General features: G+C 45.6%; 1 protein-coding gene across 1 annotated transcript; it reads left to right on the top strand.

The window, feature by feature from the left end:
• Positions 1-623: 623 nt before the first annotated feature.
• Positions 624-18988, top strand: LOC115479128 (osteocrin-like). Its single transcript, XM_030216888.1, has 6 exons — positions 624-679; positions 2114-2231; positions 8116-8214; positions 14711-14928; positions 17004-17103; positions 18627-18988. The coding sequence occupies exons 3-5, from the start codon at positions 8116-8118 to the stop codon at positions 17089-17091; spliced, it is 405 nt and encodes a 134-aa protein (XP_030072748.1). The 5' UTR covers positions 624-679; positions 2114-2231; the 3' UTR covers positions 17092-17103; positions 18627-18988.
• The last annotated feature ends 1213 nt before the right edge of the window (positions 18989-20201 follow it).

Raw genomic sequence — 20201 nt, 5'->3', positions numbered from 1 at the left:
ACATAAGAGGAAGATAGAGCAGGGCAAGAATTGCGGCAGCTCCGGAGACCAGCGCTGGAAAAGGCACTTCAGCTGGCGGGGGTTGGGGATCCCCGCAAGCCAAGGTTTGTGTAGCAGCAGCGGCGGTGAGTGGGCATAGGGCAGTGGGGGTGGCAGGGAGGGGGACCAAAATGTGCCCCTTCCCTTTGGGCTCTGGCCCCTCCCACCTGAAAGTCTGGCTATGCCCCTGCCTTTACCCCTTGTTCTCTGCCCAATACCTGCTTTCCCCTCTCCCCGGTACATTATCTTTTTCATGCATAATTAACATCAGTGCCAGAATGAAACTCACAGAGCAGGTGATAATGCATTTCACTCCCCCATTACCCTCCCAGTTTTACAACTTAGTAAAAATAATAATCATTTTAAGAAAATATCCAACCAAACACCAGATCACCCTGATCAGAGCACCACATATCACAGATGTCTGGAAGACAAGAGGGAGAGGGAAAGGGTGAGGGCAAGGATCAGTGGAAAATCTCTAGAAATGATGTCAGAGAGAGGGAAGTTAGGGATTGGAGTTTGGAGCTGAAAGCCAGGGATATAAATCCCTGAATGTTGGCTGGGAGCATCGGGGCTCACTTAAGAGGAACCAACAGAGGGGAAAAAAAAAAGCCCTCCAGGTTGGATTTGTTTGCAGAAGGTGAGTGCAATGTGTTTAATTCCTTTTGTACGCCAGACTCACAGACATCCTGTCTTAATATTTGGGGGCAGTTTTACTCTTGCTTGAACTCAGAACCTATGAATGAAATGAAAGAGGAAAAATATACAAGGAAAGCGTTAAAGCAGAAAACAATGTGAGAAACAAAGGAAAAAGCTGGTAACTACAGAACCAAGTGTGTCAGACAGGTTTTGTCTCATTTCATTGGAAAGGAAATGTGTTTTTTGTATGTACAGCACTCTGACAGCTCACTGCTGAATCCACTTACTCTGAATTTTGCACCCTTTTGCAAACCTCTAAAAGTGAGTTATTTTCACTTGAGTGACAGGAAGGATATCTCAAACTTCTGATGATGCATGCGGCATGCTCAATGTACGACATTCTCTGAATGACAACATTTTCATTAGAAAAAGATATTTATGTTTTGTGAGATTCAGCTGAAATAGCTTACATGCAGTGCGGCTTTATACCGTCTCATGCGTGAACAATGTGGCTTCCTCTTCCACTGATCACAACAGCCCTTGGCAATGGGCTTTTTGCTAAGTCATTAAAAGTTGTGAGTGGAACTGGTGCTTTCTGCACAATCTTCCCTGTTCCAACAGTCTGTATTTATTTCACTTTCATTAGTCAGTTTGGAGACAGATGTGCTTAGAAATAGAGATAGACAGTGTCCTGCTCCTGTAACCAACTACACTGAGGAAATCCAGGAAAGTAAATGTTTGGGTTTGGATTTTAGATTTAATTGCTTCCTTTCCAGAGTCTAGTTCAGGGAGCGTTCTTATAGTCACTTCCCTGCCTCCAAGGGCTTACAGTGCCACAGTGGAGAGTGCAATGACTTCCTGAAGTCAGCGAGAGAAGCAGGACTTGAACCCCGGCTCCCCTGGTACTCAGCTCCACTGCTATAATTTGTTCTGTGCTTCTATCATGTTCCACTAAAACCATTTCGAGACCATTGCACAAGTGAGTAGCTGTAGTCATTGAAAATTTGCTGGCAGTAGGTAATAGGATAGCTCAGTTTGTTTGTCGGGGGCGCATAGCAGAGTGATTGGTGAGTAGTTGTTTATTTTACTATGGTGGTAAGACCTACAGCACTTAGTGGCAGTGGGAAAGTACGTCAAGGGCCTCGTTCAATAACTTCCTTTTGATTTGTAATGACCACAAATAGCTGTTTGCTCTTCATTGGCCTTTGCCTTCCAAGTCAGCTGTGCTAAGAAAGAACGTGTCCGTTTGCTCGGTGCCAGCCTGTGTTTGTCTTTTCAGGTAGATGTTGACTTGCAACGTGACATTTGTGTTTTCTTAACGTAAAGCCATGGCCGTTTGATGTGCCTTTTGCTTTCCGCCTGTTCTTGTTGGGCAGACCGGATGGACCGTGCAGGTCTTTTTCTGCCGTCATCTACTATGTTACTATGTTCCCAGGTTGCCGGAGGTTTCCTTGGGAGGCTGCAAAGTCTGGGCGCTGCTGCTGCTGCTGCTACAGGAGTCTCTTGAATTGGCTGAATACGGACAGGAAGGAACTGCGCTAGCAGAGACCAAGGTAACGAGGCTACGGTGGTTATTTTAGAAGCTCTGTTCGTGTTTTGGATGTTTGAAAAAGAACATTTAGATGTCCATAGTATATGAGCGTCTAAATTCCAATTTTATAAAATGGCAGTACAAAAGTATTGCCATACTGGGAAAGACCAAAGGTCCATCGAGCCCAGCAAACTGTTTCCAACAGTGGCCAATCCAGGTCACAGATACCCGGCAAGATCCCAAAAATGTACAAAACATTTTATACTGCTTATCCCAGAAATAGTGGATTTTCCCCAAGTCAATTTAATAACGTTCTATGGACTTTTCCTTTAGGAAACTGTCCAAACCTTTTTTAAACTCCGCTAAGCTAACCGCCTTTACCACATTCTCTGGCAATGAATTCCAGAGTTTAATTACACGTTGAGTGAAGAAAACTTTTCTCCAATTCTTTTTAACTTTATTACATTGTAGCTTCATCGCATGCCCCCTAGTCCTAGTATTTTTGGAAAGCGTGAATAGATGCTTCACATCTACCTGTTCAACTCCACTCATTATTTTTTCCACTCATCCATATGGCAAGGGGGTGTGATCTGGGTGCGTTTTGGGCGGGACTAGGCCAAAATATAGATTTCCAACTCCAGTTTCAGAAGGGGAAGGGATGACCATGTCCAAACAGATGGACGTCTGTATTTAGGCCCATCCAGGTTACAGAAAGGTGCTCCAACTGAGCATTTATCCAGTGAATGGAGTAAGGGAAGCCACAGTGCGTATTTTTCTGTCCCTGGAAGGCTTACAATTAAAAAGGAGAAAGAAAAAAAGAAAATTAGAATCAGTTTCCGTGAGATTTGAACCAGTGTCCTCTACTTCTCTGCAGTTTTATGCTGGACATAACCATCGTTTGGAGGCCATTTCTTGGTAGATCCTGTTCTAAAATGCATGAGAAATGGATGTCCATATATGATTTGCCCATAACTAGGACATCCTTTTTATGAGATGGGCATCATTTCTAAAATCTGCCTTCTTGTGTTATGAAGAACAAGGAGGTGAGAAACTGGGACAAGGGAGAAAGAAATATGAGAACCAGCCACAGACAGTATAATGGTACCAGGGGGCGTAGCCAGACTTCAGAGGGAGGGGGGTCCAGAGCTTGAGGTGAGGGGGCACATTTTAGCCCCACCCCCAGCACTGCCGCCGACCCCCTGCCATTGCCAACACCCCCCGCCGCCACCACCACCACCAACAACTTTGACCCCCCCCCCCCCCCCCGCCGATGACCCTCTCGACCCCCCCCTCCCACCACCAACCCTCCTCCGCCATCGCCGTCGCCTACCTTTTGCTGGCGGGGGACCCCAACCCCCGCCAACCGAGGTCCTCTTCTTCCTTCGTTCTGTTTCTGAGTCTGACGTCCTGCACATCTTTATAAAATATAGTCATATACTCCAACCATATCCTCTGAAAATCATTCTACAAGCAAGCACTTAATAGTCATTTAATTAATTCTTCCCATTCAAAATCAATGTATAGATGGTTAATTAACTATATGTTTACCATTAAAGAGCTTCACGAAATAAAAAAAAAGCTTTCAACAACTTTTGGAACTGGAGAAAACCCATTCATTGTAACTCCTGTGGAATAGAATTCCAACGAGCTTGCACCTGCAACATAAAATACGCTCAACCAGTAGTCATCCAATCTAACGTGAGTAACATAGTAGATGACGGCAGAAAAAGACCTGCACGGTCCATCCAGTCTGCCCAACAAGATAAACTCATATGTGCTACTTTTTGTTTATACCTTACCTTGATTTGTACCTGATTAATACTCAATATGGAGCTTGCTCACACTTTTCACCAAAATATCATCAAAAAGCAAGACAATTTCCCTCTATTTTCTTTTTACAGAGGAAAAGGCTTCAGACGCTCAGTGAGCTGATCTTTTAAATTTATGGGCTCACTGACTCGTTTGGCGGCTTCAATCTCTCTGCAAACTTAGCCTACCACGAGCATCCTCATTAGCCAAAAAACCTCTGCATACTTTTTAAACTTTTTAACTTTTTAATCCTTAATAGTGTCGCTTTATTTCAATCAACTTAAAAGGTACACTTATCTTCTGCTGCTTTCTCATACAGGACTCCCGGCACGCCCTACAGCGAGCTCCCGTTTCGCCAACAGCTTCTTAAGGAGCAGTACCGTTTATCTTTGAGATCTTCCTGTACTGAAAAGATGCAGCGTCCTATCTTTCTAAAATGGCGTCAGTGAAGCCAAGCCCTGACTTCCTTCAAAAAGGTTCGAAGGTTTGTGGTGGTGAAGCCACCAAAATCGCTCCGGGCCCCGCCCTAGAGGGCGGAGCAATAGCAGAACAACCAACGGGTTGGCAGGAAGGGTGGGAAATCGCTCCGGGCCCCGCCCTCGTGTCAAACGTCATGACGTTGGGGGCGGAGCAATGGCAGAACAACGAAGGGGTTGGCCAGGGAGAGAGGGAGGGAGGGAGGGGGGGTTCCCAACGAAAACCTTGCTAGCGCCCGCTTCATTTGCTCTGAAACAGGCCTCTTTTACTAGTATATAATAAAATCAAGTTTCTTTTAAGGAGTATAGTAAGAATACCAGCTTTTTTGGGAAATCATTTGATTCCTTTTGGGTTGGTGCCGTCTCTCTTTTTATTTTTTTAACCATAATACAGTGTACAGTAGAACTTCATTATAAGGGACTTCTGGGGACTGATAAAAATTATTTACCAGGTCCCTTGTATTCAAACGAACTTGTTTACTCAATCACATCTCACAGCCTACTGTTGTTTCATCCTCGGTTTATTGTTAACAACAAAACGTACAGTATATGTAAAGGAAAAGGTTCAATGAAGCCTTGGGGCTGTGCAAAATGTCTCTTATAACCAGAAGACCACTATAACCAAGTCCACTACAATTGAACTGAAATACATGGGATGTCCTATCCTTTCAGCCGGGGCTAAAAATTTAGTCTACAATATCAGAATGTCCCTTATATCACGGTCCCTTATAAAATTCTACTGTACTTGGAATTAAATCAAAAAGGGTCATGGGCCCCTAAACACCAATCAAAAGTGATTACATGGAAGCTAGGGGAGAGTGGACCCCTTGCCACTGTGGAAACGTCCATAGTATGCTATTGAGACAGATGGGGGGGGGGGGGGGGGCAACTGCTTGCCCTGGAATTTGTAGTATGGAATGTTGCTACTCTTTGAGATTCTGCATGGAATCTTGTCACGCTTTAGGATTCCAGAATTTTGCTGTTCTTTGGGGTTCTACATGGAATGTTGCTACTCTTTGAGATTCTGCATGGAATCTTGTCGCTCTTTAGGATTCCAGAATCTTGCTATTCTTTGGGGTTCTACATGGAATGTTGCCACGATTTGGGTTTCTGCCAGGTACTTGTGACCTGGCTTGCCCACTGTTTGGACAACGGGATACTGGGCTAGATGGACCATTGGTCTGACCCAGTATGGCTACTCTTATGTTCTTATGTGCAACATTGGCAGTTGTGGAGCTGACAGCAGTGGCATCACTTAGGCAAGGGCAGTGATAGACCATCCTGTCATTAACAACACACCATCACCAATCTGGGATGTAAGAAACGTTCAACCAACTCAGCCCATAATTGGACTGACCATGTAGACATTTGCCAGAGTTCCTAGATTGCAGAGAGCAGGCCTTGATTCTTCTCAGTTCTACATCTAAGACTGAAAAAGGCCAACCTATTTTTAACCTGAGTTATTTATTTTAACAAAATTGCTTTTTCAGTTAATTACCCCGCCTTAGACCTCTTCCGTATACCAAAATCATATAAATATTATTGAGGTTTGATATAATACAGCCTGGACAGCACGTCAAGCTAGAATTAAGCTCAACATTTTTTTTTTTTTTTTCAGAAGTGGAAGGGAAGGAAAATGGAGGGTAGGCTATTACATTACTTCAAAACCTGAACCCCATTTTTAGACAAGTCTATTTTCAACCGGTTAATCAAGTATCTTCTGTGTGGCCAGATTCATAATGTTTGTTTTTGTTAGTATACCGGGGCCTATTTTTGACTGTTTGGTCTTTTCGATGAATAAGCACTAGCCAGATGAAATGTGTGTATTTAAGCTGTGCATTTTATTTTTGTGCCCTCCTATCCAAATAAGCAGGATGTGGTCGTTGGAGAAGTAATAGGCTGGCACGCTTTTCCGTTTCTCCACCCATGCAAGCACGCAAACGCACCCCTCGGGGACTACAAAAGGATAGCTATTTCAAAATCCTGTCCTGTCTCATCCCGTCTCCTTGCGGATGACAATGGTCAGCAAAACGTAACATTGGAAGACTTCTAAAGTTAAGTCTAAGAAAAGAAACTGAGATGTGCAGGTTGGCATGTGTGGCCCAGTTTAAAATGTCAGGGGAGCAAACTCGACAACTTAGATGTTTAAGTTGGTATTTCAGAACCTAGATATGTGGTAGCAGCACATAAACATGTATGTTTATCAGTTTGGAAACCTACATGTCTAACTGCTCCCAACTAAATGCAGAGGCCAGTGGCGTTCCTAGGGGAGCTGACACCCGGGGCGGATCGCCAATGCACCCAGCCCCCCGGGTGCAGCGCCCCCCGGATGCAGCGCGACCCCCCCCCCCCCCCCCCCGCGAAAGAACCTCCCCCGGGTGCATGCCGCTGGGGGGGTGCCGCGCGCGTCTGTCCTCCGTTCGTTCCATGCTTCTTCTCTGCATGGAACGAACAGAGGACAGGCACGCGCGGCACCCCCCCAGCGGCGTGCACCTGGAGCGGACCGCACCCACTGCCCCCCCCCCTAGGAACGCCACTGGCAGAGGCTGCAATCATTCAGCACTATCAATTTTGGGGGGAGAGGTAAAAGACCCCCTAGAGAATCTTATTGAAGAGCTAATTTTAACAAACTTCTTAAAATGATAGGTTTTTGCTTTTTTCTTGAATAAGAAAAAAAAGATAACTGGGCAGCAAAACAAATATTAAAATCACTCCAGGACCTCGATGTTTCAACTGCAAGAAGTCTAACAAACATTTTAAATCTCTTTACGCCCTTAATAGATGGAAGGACAAAAAGTGAATTGAGAAATGACCTTCTATTCCTATCAAATTCCATATGATCCATTATATAAATTGGGCACTCGCCATTTAGGATCTGATATAGAAGGCAAAAGAATTTGAACATAATCCTCGCCGCTATAGGCAACCAACGTAATTCAACAAAATATGAAGAAATTGTATCATGCTTTTGTGGTGAAAAAATGAATCAGATTGCAGTGTTACATAAGTGTATAAGTAGTGCCATACTGGGACAGACCCAAGGTCCATCAAGCCCAACATCCTGTTTCCAACAATGGCCAATCCAGGTCACAAATACCTGGCAAGATCCCCCAAAAAAGTACAAAACATTTTATGCTGCTTATCCCAGAAATAAGCAGTGGATTTTCCCCAAGTTCATTTTAATAATGGTCTATGGACTTTTCCTTTAGGAAGCCATTCAAATCTTTTTTAAACCCTGCTAAGCTAACCACCTTTACCACATTCTCTGGCAACGAATTCCAGAGTTTAATTACACATTCAGTGGATTGTTATAGCTTTACTCCCTGTTGCTCCAGGTTCTGTTGTCTTAGACTGTAACCACTTATCTGCAGAAGACAGTGTTTCTCAATGGCAGATCTATGAGTCCCCTAAAAAGTTCAGCATCCCACCATGTACCACTGATTGTGGTCCAATCATACAGTACTGTGGACTAAATAGTCTTTTTTTTTTTTTTTCGAAAATGTACTTTAAAAATAATCTTGCCTAAGAAAGTCTCATTCGAGTCTTTCATCTTTCTTATTTCTTTTATTGTTGTGGATTTGTGCCATGTGTGACTTTTCCAGTGCTTGTCCTTTATTCCAGATGCTTGGGTGTCACCTTGCAATCCTAAATGTCATCTTAGCTCTGGCTCTGACACAATGGAGTGTGAACAGGGCTCTGCTGGCTGATGCAGCTCCACAGGTAAGAGAAAGGTTGCCTGAAAGTGATTCTCCAATTCACTGAGGGTTGCCATTACTGCATTGTGAGAGTAATGTAACACTGGAGCATAAAATCATAGGGGTCCTTATACTAAGGCACACTGAAAAATGGCTTGCGGTAGTGTAGGCGTGGGTTTTGGGCGTGCCTGTAAAAAAAGGCCATTTTGTTTTTTGCCGAAAATGGGCGTGTGGCAAAATCAAAATTGCCGCGTGTCCATTTTGGGTCTGACTCCTTACCGCCAGCCGTTGACCTAGCGGTAAAGAATCCGGGCGGTAATGACCTACATGTGTCAAATGCCACTTGGCACGCGTCCGTTATGCGCGCCCAAAAGTAAAAAATATTTTTCAGAAGCGCGTATCGGACGAGTGCCAAAAATGAAATTACCACAAGAGCCACGCGGTAGTCGGGCGGTAACTCCATTTCGGTGCATGTTGGGCATGCATAGACGCTTACGTGGCTTAGTAAAAGGGCCCCATAGATTGTGAACGTCTTCTTTTGAAAGACAGGTTCTATAACTAGGCACCTGCGGATAGGCGTCCTTTTGCATGCATAAATGCACCAAAAAATAGCACTAGTCTTTAAGGTGGGATTTTGTAAGGGCATGTGTAAATGCTAAAGTATGCAAGAGGAACGTGGGAGGGGCATAAGCAGGCTCCCAGGACTCCCTGTTCCCTCTGAGCTGATCAGGAGTCCTCCAACCAGGGGCGTAGCCAGATCTCGGCGGGAGGGGGGGCACTGTTTAGCCACCTCCCCCCGCCACTTTGGACTCCCCGCTGCCGCAACCGCAACCCCCCCCCCCCCCCCCCCCGCCACCGCAACCACAACCCCCCTGCCCACGCCTGCCCACCCCCTGCCCCACCGCCGCATCAGGTACCTTGTTTGCTGGTGGGGGTCCCCAGTCCCCGCCAGCTGAAGAGTCTTCTTCAGCGCCGGTCGACTCAGACGCCTTCGTTGTGTGATCATCTGTTTCTGACGCCTTACGTCCTGCACGGGGCTACATACAGATCATGCACGGTGCAGGACATAAGGCGTCAGAAACAGATGATCACAGAACGAAGGCGCCGGAGTCGACCGGCACTGAAGAAGACTCTTCGGCTGGCGGGGATTGGGGACCCCCGCCAGCAAACAAGGTACCTGATGATGCGGCGGGGGGCAGGCGACAGAGGTCAAATGTAGAGGGGGCCAGGGAGTAATCTGTTTGGGCCCATGCCTCCGTGGCCCCAGGAGCTACGCCCCTGCCTCCAACTACATTGCTGCCAGTGGGGAATGGTGTTTCAATATTCTGTTTTGGTTGTTAGGGACGTGTAAGTTCCCTGGAGCCCTGCAGAGCTTGTCTGTCCTTCACTATTGAAAATGTGATCGTGAAACTGCACCACCCGCTGGCAGGACTATATATAGTTGGAGGACACTCGTTCAGATTAGAGGGAGCAGGGTGTGCATAACTTTCAGAATACTGTATGTTATAGGTACCTTTGCTGCATTTTGGCGCCCATACTTACCCCAGCTATGGCTGGCGTAACTGCAGGCATCTAAATGTTGGTTGCACTGATCCCAGATTACACTAGTATTCTCTAATCAAATCTGGTCGCCTAGTATCAGAGCAGCATTGGAGGCAGCCTCTTATATAATTCCCACCTAAGGGGCCCTTTTACTAAGCCGTGTAAGTGTCTACGCGTGCCCAACATGAGCCAAAATGGAGCTACCGCATGGCTACCACATGGCTGTTGCGGTAATTTCATTTTTGGTGCGCATCCAATGTAATTATTTTCGGACGCTTGTATCGGACGCACGCCAAGTGCCATTTGACACGCCTAGGCATCACCGCCTGGTTACCATGTGAGTCTTTACTGCTAGATCGATGGCTGGTGGTAAGGTCTCAGACCCAAAATAGATGTGCGGCAATTTTGATTTTACCACACGTCCATTTACGGCACAAATTTTAAAAAGGCCTTTTATACAGGCGCGCTGAAAAATGGATCGGCGCGGCCTCAAAACCTGTGCCTACACTTCAGCAAGCCATTTTACAGCGCACCACAGTAAAAGGACCCCTCACGTGTCCTAGACACCCATTGTCTTGATTCATTTCACTATCTGTTAATTTAATCATATAAATTCAGATTACAGAGAGGGCGCTTGCTGGGAATAACCTACAAGCGGAAGTGGTAGAACATTGTACTGTATTAGAATTTCAACGTTGTAGGGGAATTAAGAACAAGGTGAAAGAACAGTGAAGAGACATGGAACGGGGGATGGCATCCTGGATGTTGTTTCCCATATGCCAGCCTGCATGTTCATCTACCCAGAAGGTACTGGAGCCAAGCTGCTTTTCTGCCCATGTTATTAATTGGTAAAGCATACTACCAGGCTGGTACAAAAAACACAACTGCCCATAACATGTTGCATGCTGGTATGGACAAACAGAATTGAGTGGAGGAGTGGCCTAGTGGTTAGGGTGGCGGACTTTGGTCCTGAGGAACTGAGTTCAATTCCCACTTCAGGCACAGGCAGCTCCTTGTGACTCTGGGCAAGTCACTTAACCCTCCATTGCCCCATGTAAGCTGCTTTGAGCCAGCCATGAGTGGGAAAGTGCAGGGTACAAATGTAACAAAAATAAAATAGATACTATTGGAGATTCTACATGGAATGTTGCTACTATTGGACATTCTACATGGAATGTTGCTATTCCACTAGCAACATTCCATGTAGAAGGCTGCGCAGGCTTCTGTTTCTGTGAGTCTGATGTCCTGCACATACGTGCAGGACGTCAGACTCACAGAAGCAGAAGCCTGCGCGGCCACATTGGTGATCTGCAAGGGCCGACTTCTACATGGAATGTTGCTAGTGGAATAGCAACATTCCATGTAGAATCTCAAATAGTAGCAACAGTGGAGGAGTGGCCTAGTGGTTAGGGTGGTGGACTTTGGTCTTGGGGAACTGAGTTCAATTCCCACTTCAGGCACAGGCAGCTCCTTTTGACTCTGGGCAAGTCACTTAACCCTCCATTGCCCCATGTAAGCCGCATTGAGCCTGCCATGAGTGGGAAAGCGCGGGGTACAAAATGTAACAAAAAAAAATTGTCATTAAAAACTTTTCTGTTTGCTGAAGTTTATAACAAATGAGATGTTGAAATTGGGTTGAGGAGCTAACTGCTATGCTGATTTTTGATGGTATATGTTCATTGTATACCTCCAAGAACCAATGCAAATTGGGCAGTTCATACATTAATTTAATTAATTTAAATAAATAAATAAAACCAGATTTGGATAGTGGCGGTCAAGCTCGTTCAGCTGAGAGTTGGGAGCTATCCTTACCCAGAGCAACATAGATGGGAACAACTGGGGGCAGATTGGGTGGACCTGTCGGCCATCTGCTTCTGGATTACGTGTTAAACCTCTTTCTGGAAGATGCCTCAATTAACCAAGTTCCAGAGCCTTATCCTGAAGGCAGTGCAACAAATCTGTTGTTGTTTTGTAAATAATTTCGCAGGAAATCAGCACGTTCTGCCTTTCGTCATAATATTGAATGACACATTTTTGTGTACAAGCTGTCAGTCTTACAAGTCTGAGCCATCTTCCCTAAACGCCAGCAACTAGTGTGGTAGAGATCTCAGACAATAAACCTTACCTTCAGCCTAGAGAAACTCTACTCAGAAGCTTGCATGACTGCTGGAAATGCATCTGAATACCAGCCTCACTGTAGGTCTACAAATGTTAGGTACCCCAGCAGTTCAAAGTGTAAAAGTACGACGACGCAACTTCCGCAAGTGTGACAACTTACATCCACACCCTTGAAAAAGGAGAAGAATAGATTTAGGAGTTACCAAACTACAGTGGCCTTAGCGCATCCTTACACGGAACACGGGTCATACGCTAAGGTCATTTTTCCTGCAGTCGATTTTTCTCTTTTTAGTATTAATGGCCATGGACTAATTTTCCTATTAGCATCTTAAGCTTCTACCAAACCCATTATGTAGGTGGTAAGGACTCGTGCGCTGAGCTTGCGCTACTTGGTTAGCGCGTGGCAGTGTACGTGTGCTGTTTAGCACAGAGCACGCCCACTCTCCACCCTCAGACCTGCTCAGCTTGTGGATAGCGCACACACATCCAAAAATTACCGCAGGACGCCTCAGCCCGCCCCACTGTAATTCATTTTTTGTTGCGGTAAACACACATGAGTGCTTACTACAGCTTAGTTAAAGAACCTCTTAGTGATTGTACAATCCTTCTACTATCCACAGGTTATGTTCCAGAACTAGAAGCTTAAGTTTAAATTAAGGCCCCCCCCCCCCCCCCAAGCAACATGGGGCATAGAAACATAGAAACATGACGGCAGATAAAGGCCAAATGGCCCATCCAGTCTGCCCATCCTCTGTAACCTCTAACTCTTCCTTTTGCTAAACGATCCCATGTGCTTATCCCATGCCTTTTTAAATTCTGACACAGTCCTCGACTCCACTACCTCCACCAGGAGGTCATTCCATGCCTCCACCACCCTTTCCGTGAAATAGTACTTTCTTAGATTCCTCCTAAGCTCATTCCCTCTTAACTTCATCATGTGCCCCCTTGTTCCAAAGCTTTCCTTCAGTTGAAAAAGGCTCACTTCCTGCTCTTAAATGCCCTTGAGATATTTAAATGTCTGTATCATCTCTCCCTCCTCTCTTCCAGCGTATACATGTTGACATAGGAGCCGACTCTGTGGGTGCCATGGGTGCTTGAGCACCCCCAATATTGAGAAAATTCACTGTGTGTGTCCAAGGAAGGGTTATTTCCACTGGGCTTAGCACCCACAATAATTTTGAAAAGTTGTCTCCTATGCATGTTGAGGTTCATAAGCCTGTCCCTATATTTGTTGTGTTCAAGACTGCTTACTAATTTTGTAGCCGCCCTCTGGACCAACTCCATCCTGTTTATATCTTTCCGTAGGTGCGGTCTCCAGAACTGCACACAGAACTCTAAATGGGGCCTCACCAGAGACTTATTCAAGGGCACTATCACCTCCTTTTTCCTGCTGGTCATCCCTCTTTTTATGCACCCAACAAGTATCCTTCTGGCTTTGACCGTCGCTTTTTCTACCTGTTTGGAAGGTTTAAGGTCATCCGACACAATCACCCCCAAGTCCCTCTCTTCCTTCGTACACTGAAGCACTTCACCCCCTACACTGTACCATTCCCTCGGATTTTTGCGACCCAAGTGCATGGCCCTGCATTTTTTAGCATTAAATCTGGGTGCAGAAGATTCAAACACAGCTGTAAACAGACCCCCATCTTTCTTTCACCCCCACCCGCACCCCTCATACACACACTGCAGGGATGCTTGATGGAAAGTATGCCACTCTGTGGACTCAATTATTTGAATTTTATTCAGAATGTAAGATAATTTCATTTGGTAAACTAAAACAAAATGTATTCATAGTAGATGACGGCAGAAAAAGACCTGCACGGTCCATCCAGTCTGCCCAACAAGATAACTCATATGTGCTACTTTTTGTGTATACCCTACTTTGATTTGTACCTGTGCTCTTCAGGGCACAGACCGTATAAGTCTGCCCAGCACTATCCCCGCCTCCCAACCACCTGCCCCTCCTCCCAACCACCGGCTCTGGCACAGACCGTACAAGTCTGTCCAGCACAATCCCCACCTCCCAACCACCAGCCCCGCCTCCCGATCTTGACTAAGCTCCTGAGGATCAATGCAGATACATAAAATCAGCATGTAAAATTTTCCTCTAACTGCCCAACTTGGCCATGCTTCACCCTCTCACGAGCTGCGTCAGGGGCTTAGCATGAAGCCATCAGGAACAGTCCAATGTTTTCCCTGTTTGGTTAGTGCGATAGATCACTGCTTGGGAGACTTATTCTTCGTGCTATGTCTTTCATGTTAAGCCCCTGATGGAGCCCTTGAGAGGTTAGTGGAAAGTTATTTGCTGATTTTACGTATCTGTGTTGAATACATTTTGTTTTATTTTACCACGTGGGTCTGCTTTTCTTTTTCTGCTGTTTTGGATCTAGCAGACCACTTGCCTGTGTGCTTTTTGAGAGAATTTAATTTTACAGATCACAGACTCATGGCTTGTTTAGTGACCTTTGTGAAATGTCTTTACTGGACAAATGTTCCTGACCAGTAAAATAAAAGGTCTGCTACTGTAAACCTGGGTAAGTTTGTCCAAGTTGTATTAGACCTGCAAGTCTCAAGGGACCTCAGTCCAGTTCTTGGGATATCTACAATGAATATGCATGAGGTAGATTTGCATACAAAGGAGGCAGTGCATTAAAATTAATCTCATGCATATTCTTTGTGGGTATCCTGAAAATCTGTCTGACTTGGGGTGTCCCAAGAACTGGGTTGAGATTTCCTTCTGTAAGTTGTTGGAGGAAACCATCTTGAGTGTCTTCATGCTGATATCTTGACCAAAGAAAGAAGACCTGGTCTGCGGCTTGAGTTGTCCGTCTTCTCCCATAATAGCGGAATGTTTATTTCAGTCATTTGACCCCTCCATTGTCTTGGATATGGAGTCTCAATCGCTAACCAGTGAGGAGAAATTGGCCTCTGATCTGGCAACCAAGCTCTTACTCCTGGATGAACTGGTGTCTCTGGAAAACGATGTGATGGAAACCAAAAAGAAAAGAAGTTTCTCCAGCTTCGGGTCTCCCCTTGACAGGCTTTCGGTGGGCTCCACAGAACTCAGGGGCAAGCAGAGGTGAGTTTTGTTTTTCAAAGAGTAAACGGATGTTGTACTGCAGTCGGAGCAGGTCCCTTTCATTCACATTCCTGGAAGGGAGCTGATACAGCTCAGTACCAAGTCAGAGAGGTCGACTCTTTGCTGAGGGTCTTCTCCACCCTGTAATTTTCTCAGAGATGCAAGAGTTGGGATTACATGATAATAGAGAGGGCTCGGAAAATCATGATCTATGATGTTGATCCCAAATCAACCTATAGATCAAGAAATTTCCCATACAGCATATGATTCCTGGAACAGATATATTGGAACGAGGAGGGTAGATGGTCAAGAATTCTTAAGCTTAAGTTTCCCTCCTTTAAAGGTGTCCAGTTAAAGAGAACGTTGGAGAATTCCTTTTCTTACAAGGTGGCTTCAACTTGGGAATACTCTTCCTGAGGTTATTAGATTGTTGACTCATATTGTATAAACTAGAAAATGCTTAAAGATTTTCTATTTCACTGATACCTTTCTCTCTATTCATTCTGGTTCTTTAGGTATTGTATCCTGTAGTCTATTTCTTTTGTAAACCACTTTGGGACCTTTATTAAGGGTAGAAGTGGTATAAAAGACTAATGAGTAGAATAGAATAGATGTATTCGTGGAAGTCTTTGTGATTTGTAAATTCAACATTTGGTTATAAAGGAAACCAGTCTGTGAGATCTGCAGGCTACAGACTCCAGTTACTGGTGTGAAGGAAAGGGTGTCATTTACATAGGCTTCCACAAGATGGCTCGCTAGAACAGCACAATCCTTGGTTTGAGTAAAGTAGTGTGGTAGCCGTGTTAGTCCACTTTTAAAAGTAATAAATAGAAATAAAACATAACAAAGAAAATAAGATGATACATTTTTTGGATTAGCTTTCGAAGGTAACCCTTCTTCTTCAGATCAGAAATGAGCAAATGTTGATAAATATCAGAATACATAAGTGAAACACAAAAGCATTCCAGTGACAGTCTCGCAGGAAGAGGGTGGAAAGGGATAGGTGAGGAACAGGGAGAGCTGGGTGATAAGAGGGTGAGAAAGCAGTATCCTTCTGATTTTCAGCCCGTGACGCTCAGCGTTTTTTTAAACACTTACTGTTGCCGGCGAAATTAGCCCCCAGTATTCAGTACCGAGCCATGTCCGTGAACTGGTACTGAATATTGAGGGTTAACTATGGGCAGGCTGGGCTCTGGAGCTTATGCAGGTTCAGCCGATATTCAGCCGGGGCCCACAAAAGGGGGCCTCTGGCTAAATATTGGCTGAGGCCCGCATAACTTTTTTTTTCTAACCCCTGACCCCCCAAAAAGCCTCCTCTCCGATCTCCCCTGCCTGTGAGTCAGCCAACCTGGAAACCCGCCGACCCTCCCGCCACTTTGGAACCCCCTGCAACCGCAACCCCCCCGCCGCCGCCACCGCAAAAATCCTCCCCCGTCGCCGCCAGGTACCTTGTTTGCTGGCGGGGGTCCCCAACCCCCGGCAGCCGAAGAGTCTTCTTCAGCACCAGTCGACATCGGCGCCTTCGCTGTGTGATTATCTGTTTTGAACTCCTGATGTCCTGCACCGTGCACATCCTTTATGTAGCCCCGTGCAGGACGTAAGGCGTCAGAAACAGATTATCACACAACGAAGGCGCTGGAGTCGACCGGCGCTGAAGAAGACTCTTCGGCTGGTGGGGGTTGGGGACCCCCGCCAGCAAACAAGGTACCTGATGCAGAGGCGGGTCGGCAGCTGGAGTGGCGGCAATTGTAGAGGGGGCCAGGGCTTAATCTATGGGGGCCCATGCCCCCGTGGCCCCACGTAGCTATATCCCTGATGTGAACATTACATGTGATGCCAAAGTATGTGCATTTGCACAAGCTGTGTATAGGCACGATCTGAGCAAAGCGAAGGCAGTCCCAGTTTGCATGTGTATATTATAAATGTTTTGTATCTACAATTATTTATGCTTGCTCATGAACAGACGTTCATGTCCGCAGCTTAGCACGTTGCTCCAAGTGCTTTTTGCACTTTGTACATAGGCAGTCTTTCCCTCCACATGCTTCCTTCTAATACATCCATTTCCTTCTTCGCAGGAAAGTGGTGGAGCTACCAAAAAGGCGATTTGGGGTCCTTCCGCTAGACAGGATTGGAATGAATCGCCTGTCTAACAGTAGAGGCTAACAGGCTGGATGGGTGAGTTTTTCCCTAGGCAACGTTCTGTGTTGTGAGTCTGGCAGTTCCCAGCGGTTCAAAATGGTTCTATCTCACAATTATTTAATGCCATTACAGCCTGGTCATTTCTAAAATGCATTTATTTATTTGGATTTTGCTCACATCTTTTTTCAGTAGTAGCTCAAGGTGAGTTACATTCAGGTGCACTGGATATTTCTCCGTCCCAGGTGGGCTCACAATCTAAGGGGTCCTTTTATTTAGGCGCACCTAAAAGTTGCCTGACTGCTGGTGTAGGCGCTTGTTTTGGACACGCGCTGGTCCATTTCCTCAGCGCACCTGGAAAAAAGGCATTTTTTTGTGCCAGAAAATGGACGTGCGGCAAAATTAAAACCAGCGCACATCCATTTTTGGCCTGAGACCTTACCGCCACCCATGGACTTAGCGGTAAGGTCTCACGTGCTAACCGGGTGGTAAGCGTTCAACGGGGGTCAACGTCCGATTACCGCTGGGTAAGAACCATGCGGTAGAAAATTCAAAATGTTTTCAGGACTGAGTGTGGATACTTCTGCTTTGTAATGCAGTAGGTACCATTGAGGTAAGTTTTAAGGCAGGAGGGCCAAGACAGTGCCCTGGGTGGGGGGGGGGGGGGTCAATTTTGAACTGTAATCAAGGCAAGGTATCGCAGTGGTAGAAAAGCTTTCTTGGACCCTTTTTGTAAGACACTGAGCCCCAGAACAAGGCTTCAAGTAGGCTTTGGGGTCACTGGCTCACCAAGGATTTCAGAATTCCTGAGGATCATGGCAGCCAGTAGCCCTTTAATCAAGTGATACCATATCACAAAGGGAACCCATACGTTTTTAGATACTGAGCCCCGAAACAGGACTGAGGGTTGAGCTTCAAGGCCATTGGTCCACTGTGGATTTGATGCCTGCTGGGGGGGGGGGGGGGGGGGCTCAGATATGCACCTTTTAACCATATGACACCTCCACATGAAAACATAGTAACATAGTAGACGATGGCAGAAAAAGACCTGCACGGTCCATCCAGTCTGCCCAACAAGATAAACTCATATGTGCTACTTTTTGTGTATACCTTACCTTGATTTGTACCTGTCCTTTTCAGGGCACAGACCGTATAAGTCTGCCCAGCATTATCCCCGCCTCCCAACCATTAGCCTTGCCTCCCACCACCGATTCTGGGACAGACCGTATAAGTCTGCCCAGCACTATCCCCGCCTCCCAACCACCAGTCCCGCCTCCCACCACCAGCTCTGGCACAGACCGTATAAGTCTGCCCATATGTTCTGAAATTTATATGTTCCCAACATGCAATCAAGTTCCCAGTCCTGGCAATGCTCTAAACATGTCTTGTGAAATTTAGTCTTACATAATAAATCCAGTACTATACAGGAGTCTAGCAGAGTTTGCATCTCTGGGAAAAGGGCAGCTTTTTCTTACACCCAATATTTTTATTAAGGCATTTTAATAACTTTATTAACTAGCTCCACCTGGCCAAATTATAGACTTTATTTCTTTTTCTTTCAGGCTCTTCTCGCCTGGATGATCCATAATAGATTTGAAATGTCACAGAAATGTAGAAGAGACACTTCAGAGAACCTTCCTTGTTGACTAATGATTTGACGTCTGAGTTGACCTGATGTAAATGTCTTTCTGGTTGTCTTTTCCAACAATAAGGAATTCTGTTCATCAGTCAGATCCTTCTTTCGCTAGGCCTGTTCATTCCATTACAAAGAGCACAGAGATACATATGTTAGACTGCATGGAAATTAATATTTCTTAAAGGCTTATCTGGAAGATGGAAGAATTTAGGAACAAAATGTAATTCCTGTCAGCAGAAACTGAGGGGCCCTTTTACTAAGCCATGCAGGCGTCTACGCACGCCCAATGCACGCCAAATTGGAGTGTGGCCCCTGTGGTAATTTCAATTTTGGCGTGCGTCCGCTACGCGCATCTGAAAAATATGTTTTATTTTCTGGCGCGCAGCAGCTATGCAAGTGAAGTGGCATTTGACGCACGTAGACCATTTCCACCCGGTTACCGCGTGAGACCTTACCAATAGGTCATTGGCTTGCAGTAAGGTCTCAGACCCAAAATGGACGCGCGGCAATTTTCATTTTGCTGCATGTCCATTTTCAGCCAAAAAAAAAAAAAGGCAATTTTTGTAGGTGTGCTAAAAAATAATTCTGCGTGCGCCCAAAACACACGTCTACACTACCGCAGGCCATTTTTCAGCGCACCTTAGTAAAAGGACCCATGAATACCTGTTATATTGTGGTGTGAATGGGCAGAGGCAAAAAAGCAAAATCCTAAATAGCCTTTTCCCTGCTTTATCTCACCGAGACAATATCCCCATTTGGTGAATGTTGACTAAAATTAGGGTCAGCTCCAGTGACCTAGATCTGATCTGCATCCATGGTCCAGGGGCTTTTTAAACCAGTACAGAATTTATCCAGTTCCTCCGCTTCCTTACCTGAAACTCTTAACATTGATTAACAGTTTTGGAAAGTTGTCATGGTTAACCTGAAAATCATTCTCACTGGTTTAACTATCACTGTAGGAAATCTTAGGGGGTCCTTTTACAAAGGCGCGCTGGAAAATGGCTTGCGGTAGAGTAGGCGCAGGTTCGGGGCGTGCGCCGATCCATTGTTTTTAGCGCGCCTGTAAAAAATGCCTTTTTTTTGCAGAAAAAATGGACGTGTAGCAAAATCAAAATTGCCACGCGTCCATTTTGGGTCTGAGACCTAACCACCAGCCATTGACTTAGCGGTAAAGAATCTAGGCAGTAATGGCCTATGCGCATCAAATGCCACTTGGCGTGCGTCCGTTACGCTCGCTGGAAAATAAACATATTTTTCAGACGCGCATATCGGACACGTGCCAAAAATGACATTACCGCAAGAGCCACGCAGTAGTCGGGCGGTAACTCCATTTTGGCGCACATTGGGCATGCGTAGACACTTACGGGTCATTCCATGTCAAGTGGTCTGGTGACCCCTGCGCGAAGGCTGCAGTATGGGGTCAAACAGATTACTATATCTCAGCAAGTATTGCATCGGCGAACGTAAAACTTTACCAATGTTCATTGGGGACATGTATGAA

Source organism: Microcaecilia unicolor, chromosome 10 (assembly GCF_901765095.1).
Source record: "Microcaecilia unicolor chromosome 10, aMicUni1.1, whole genome shotgun sequence".
NCBI lineage: Eukaryota > Metazoa > Chordata > Amphibia > Gymnophiona > Siphonopidae > Microcaecilia > Microcaecilia unicolor.
This window is presented reverse-complemented; position numbering and strand designations above follow the sequence as displayed.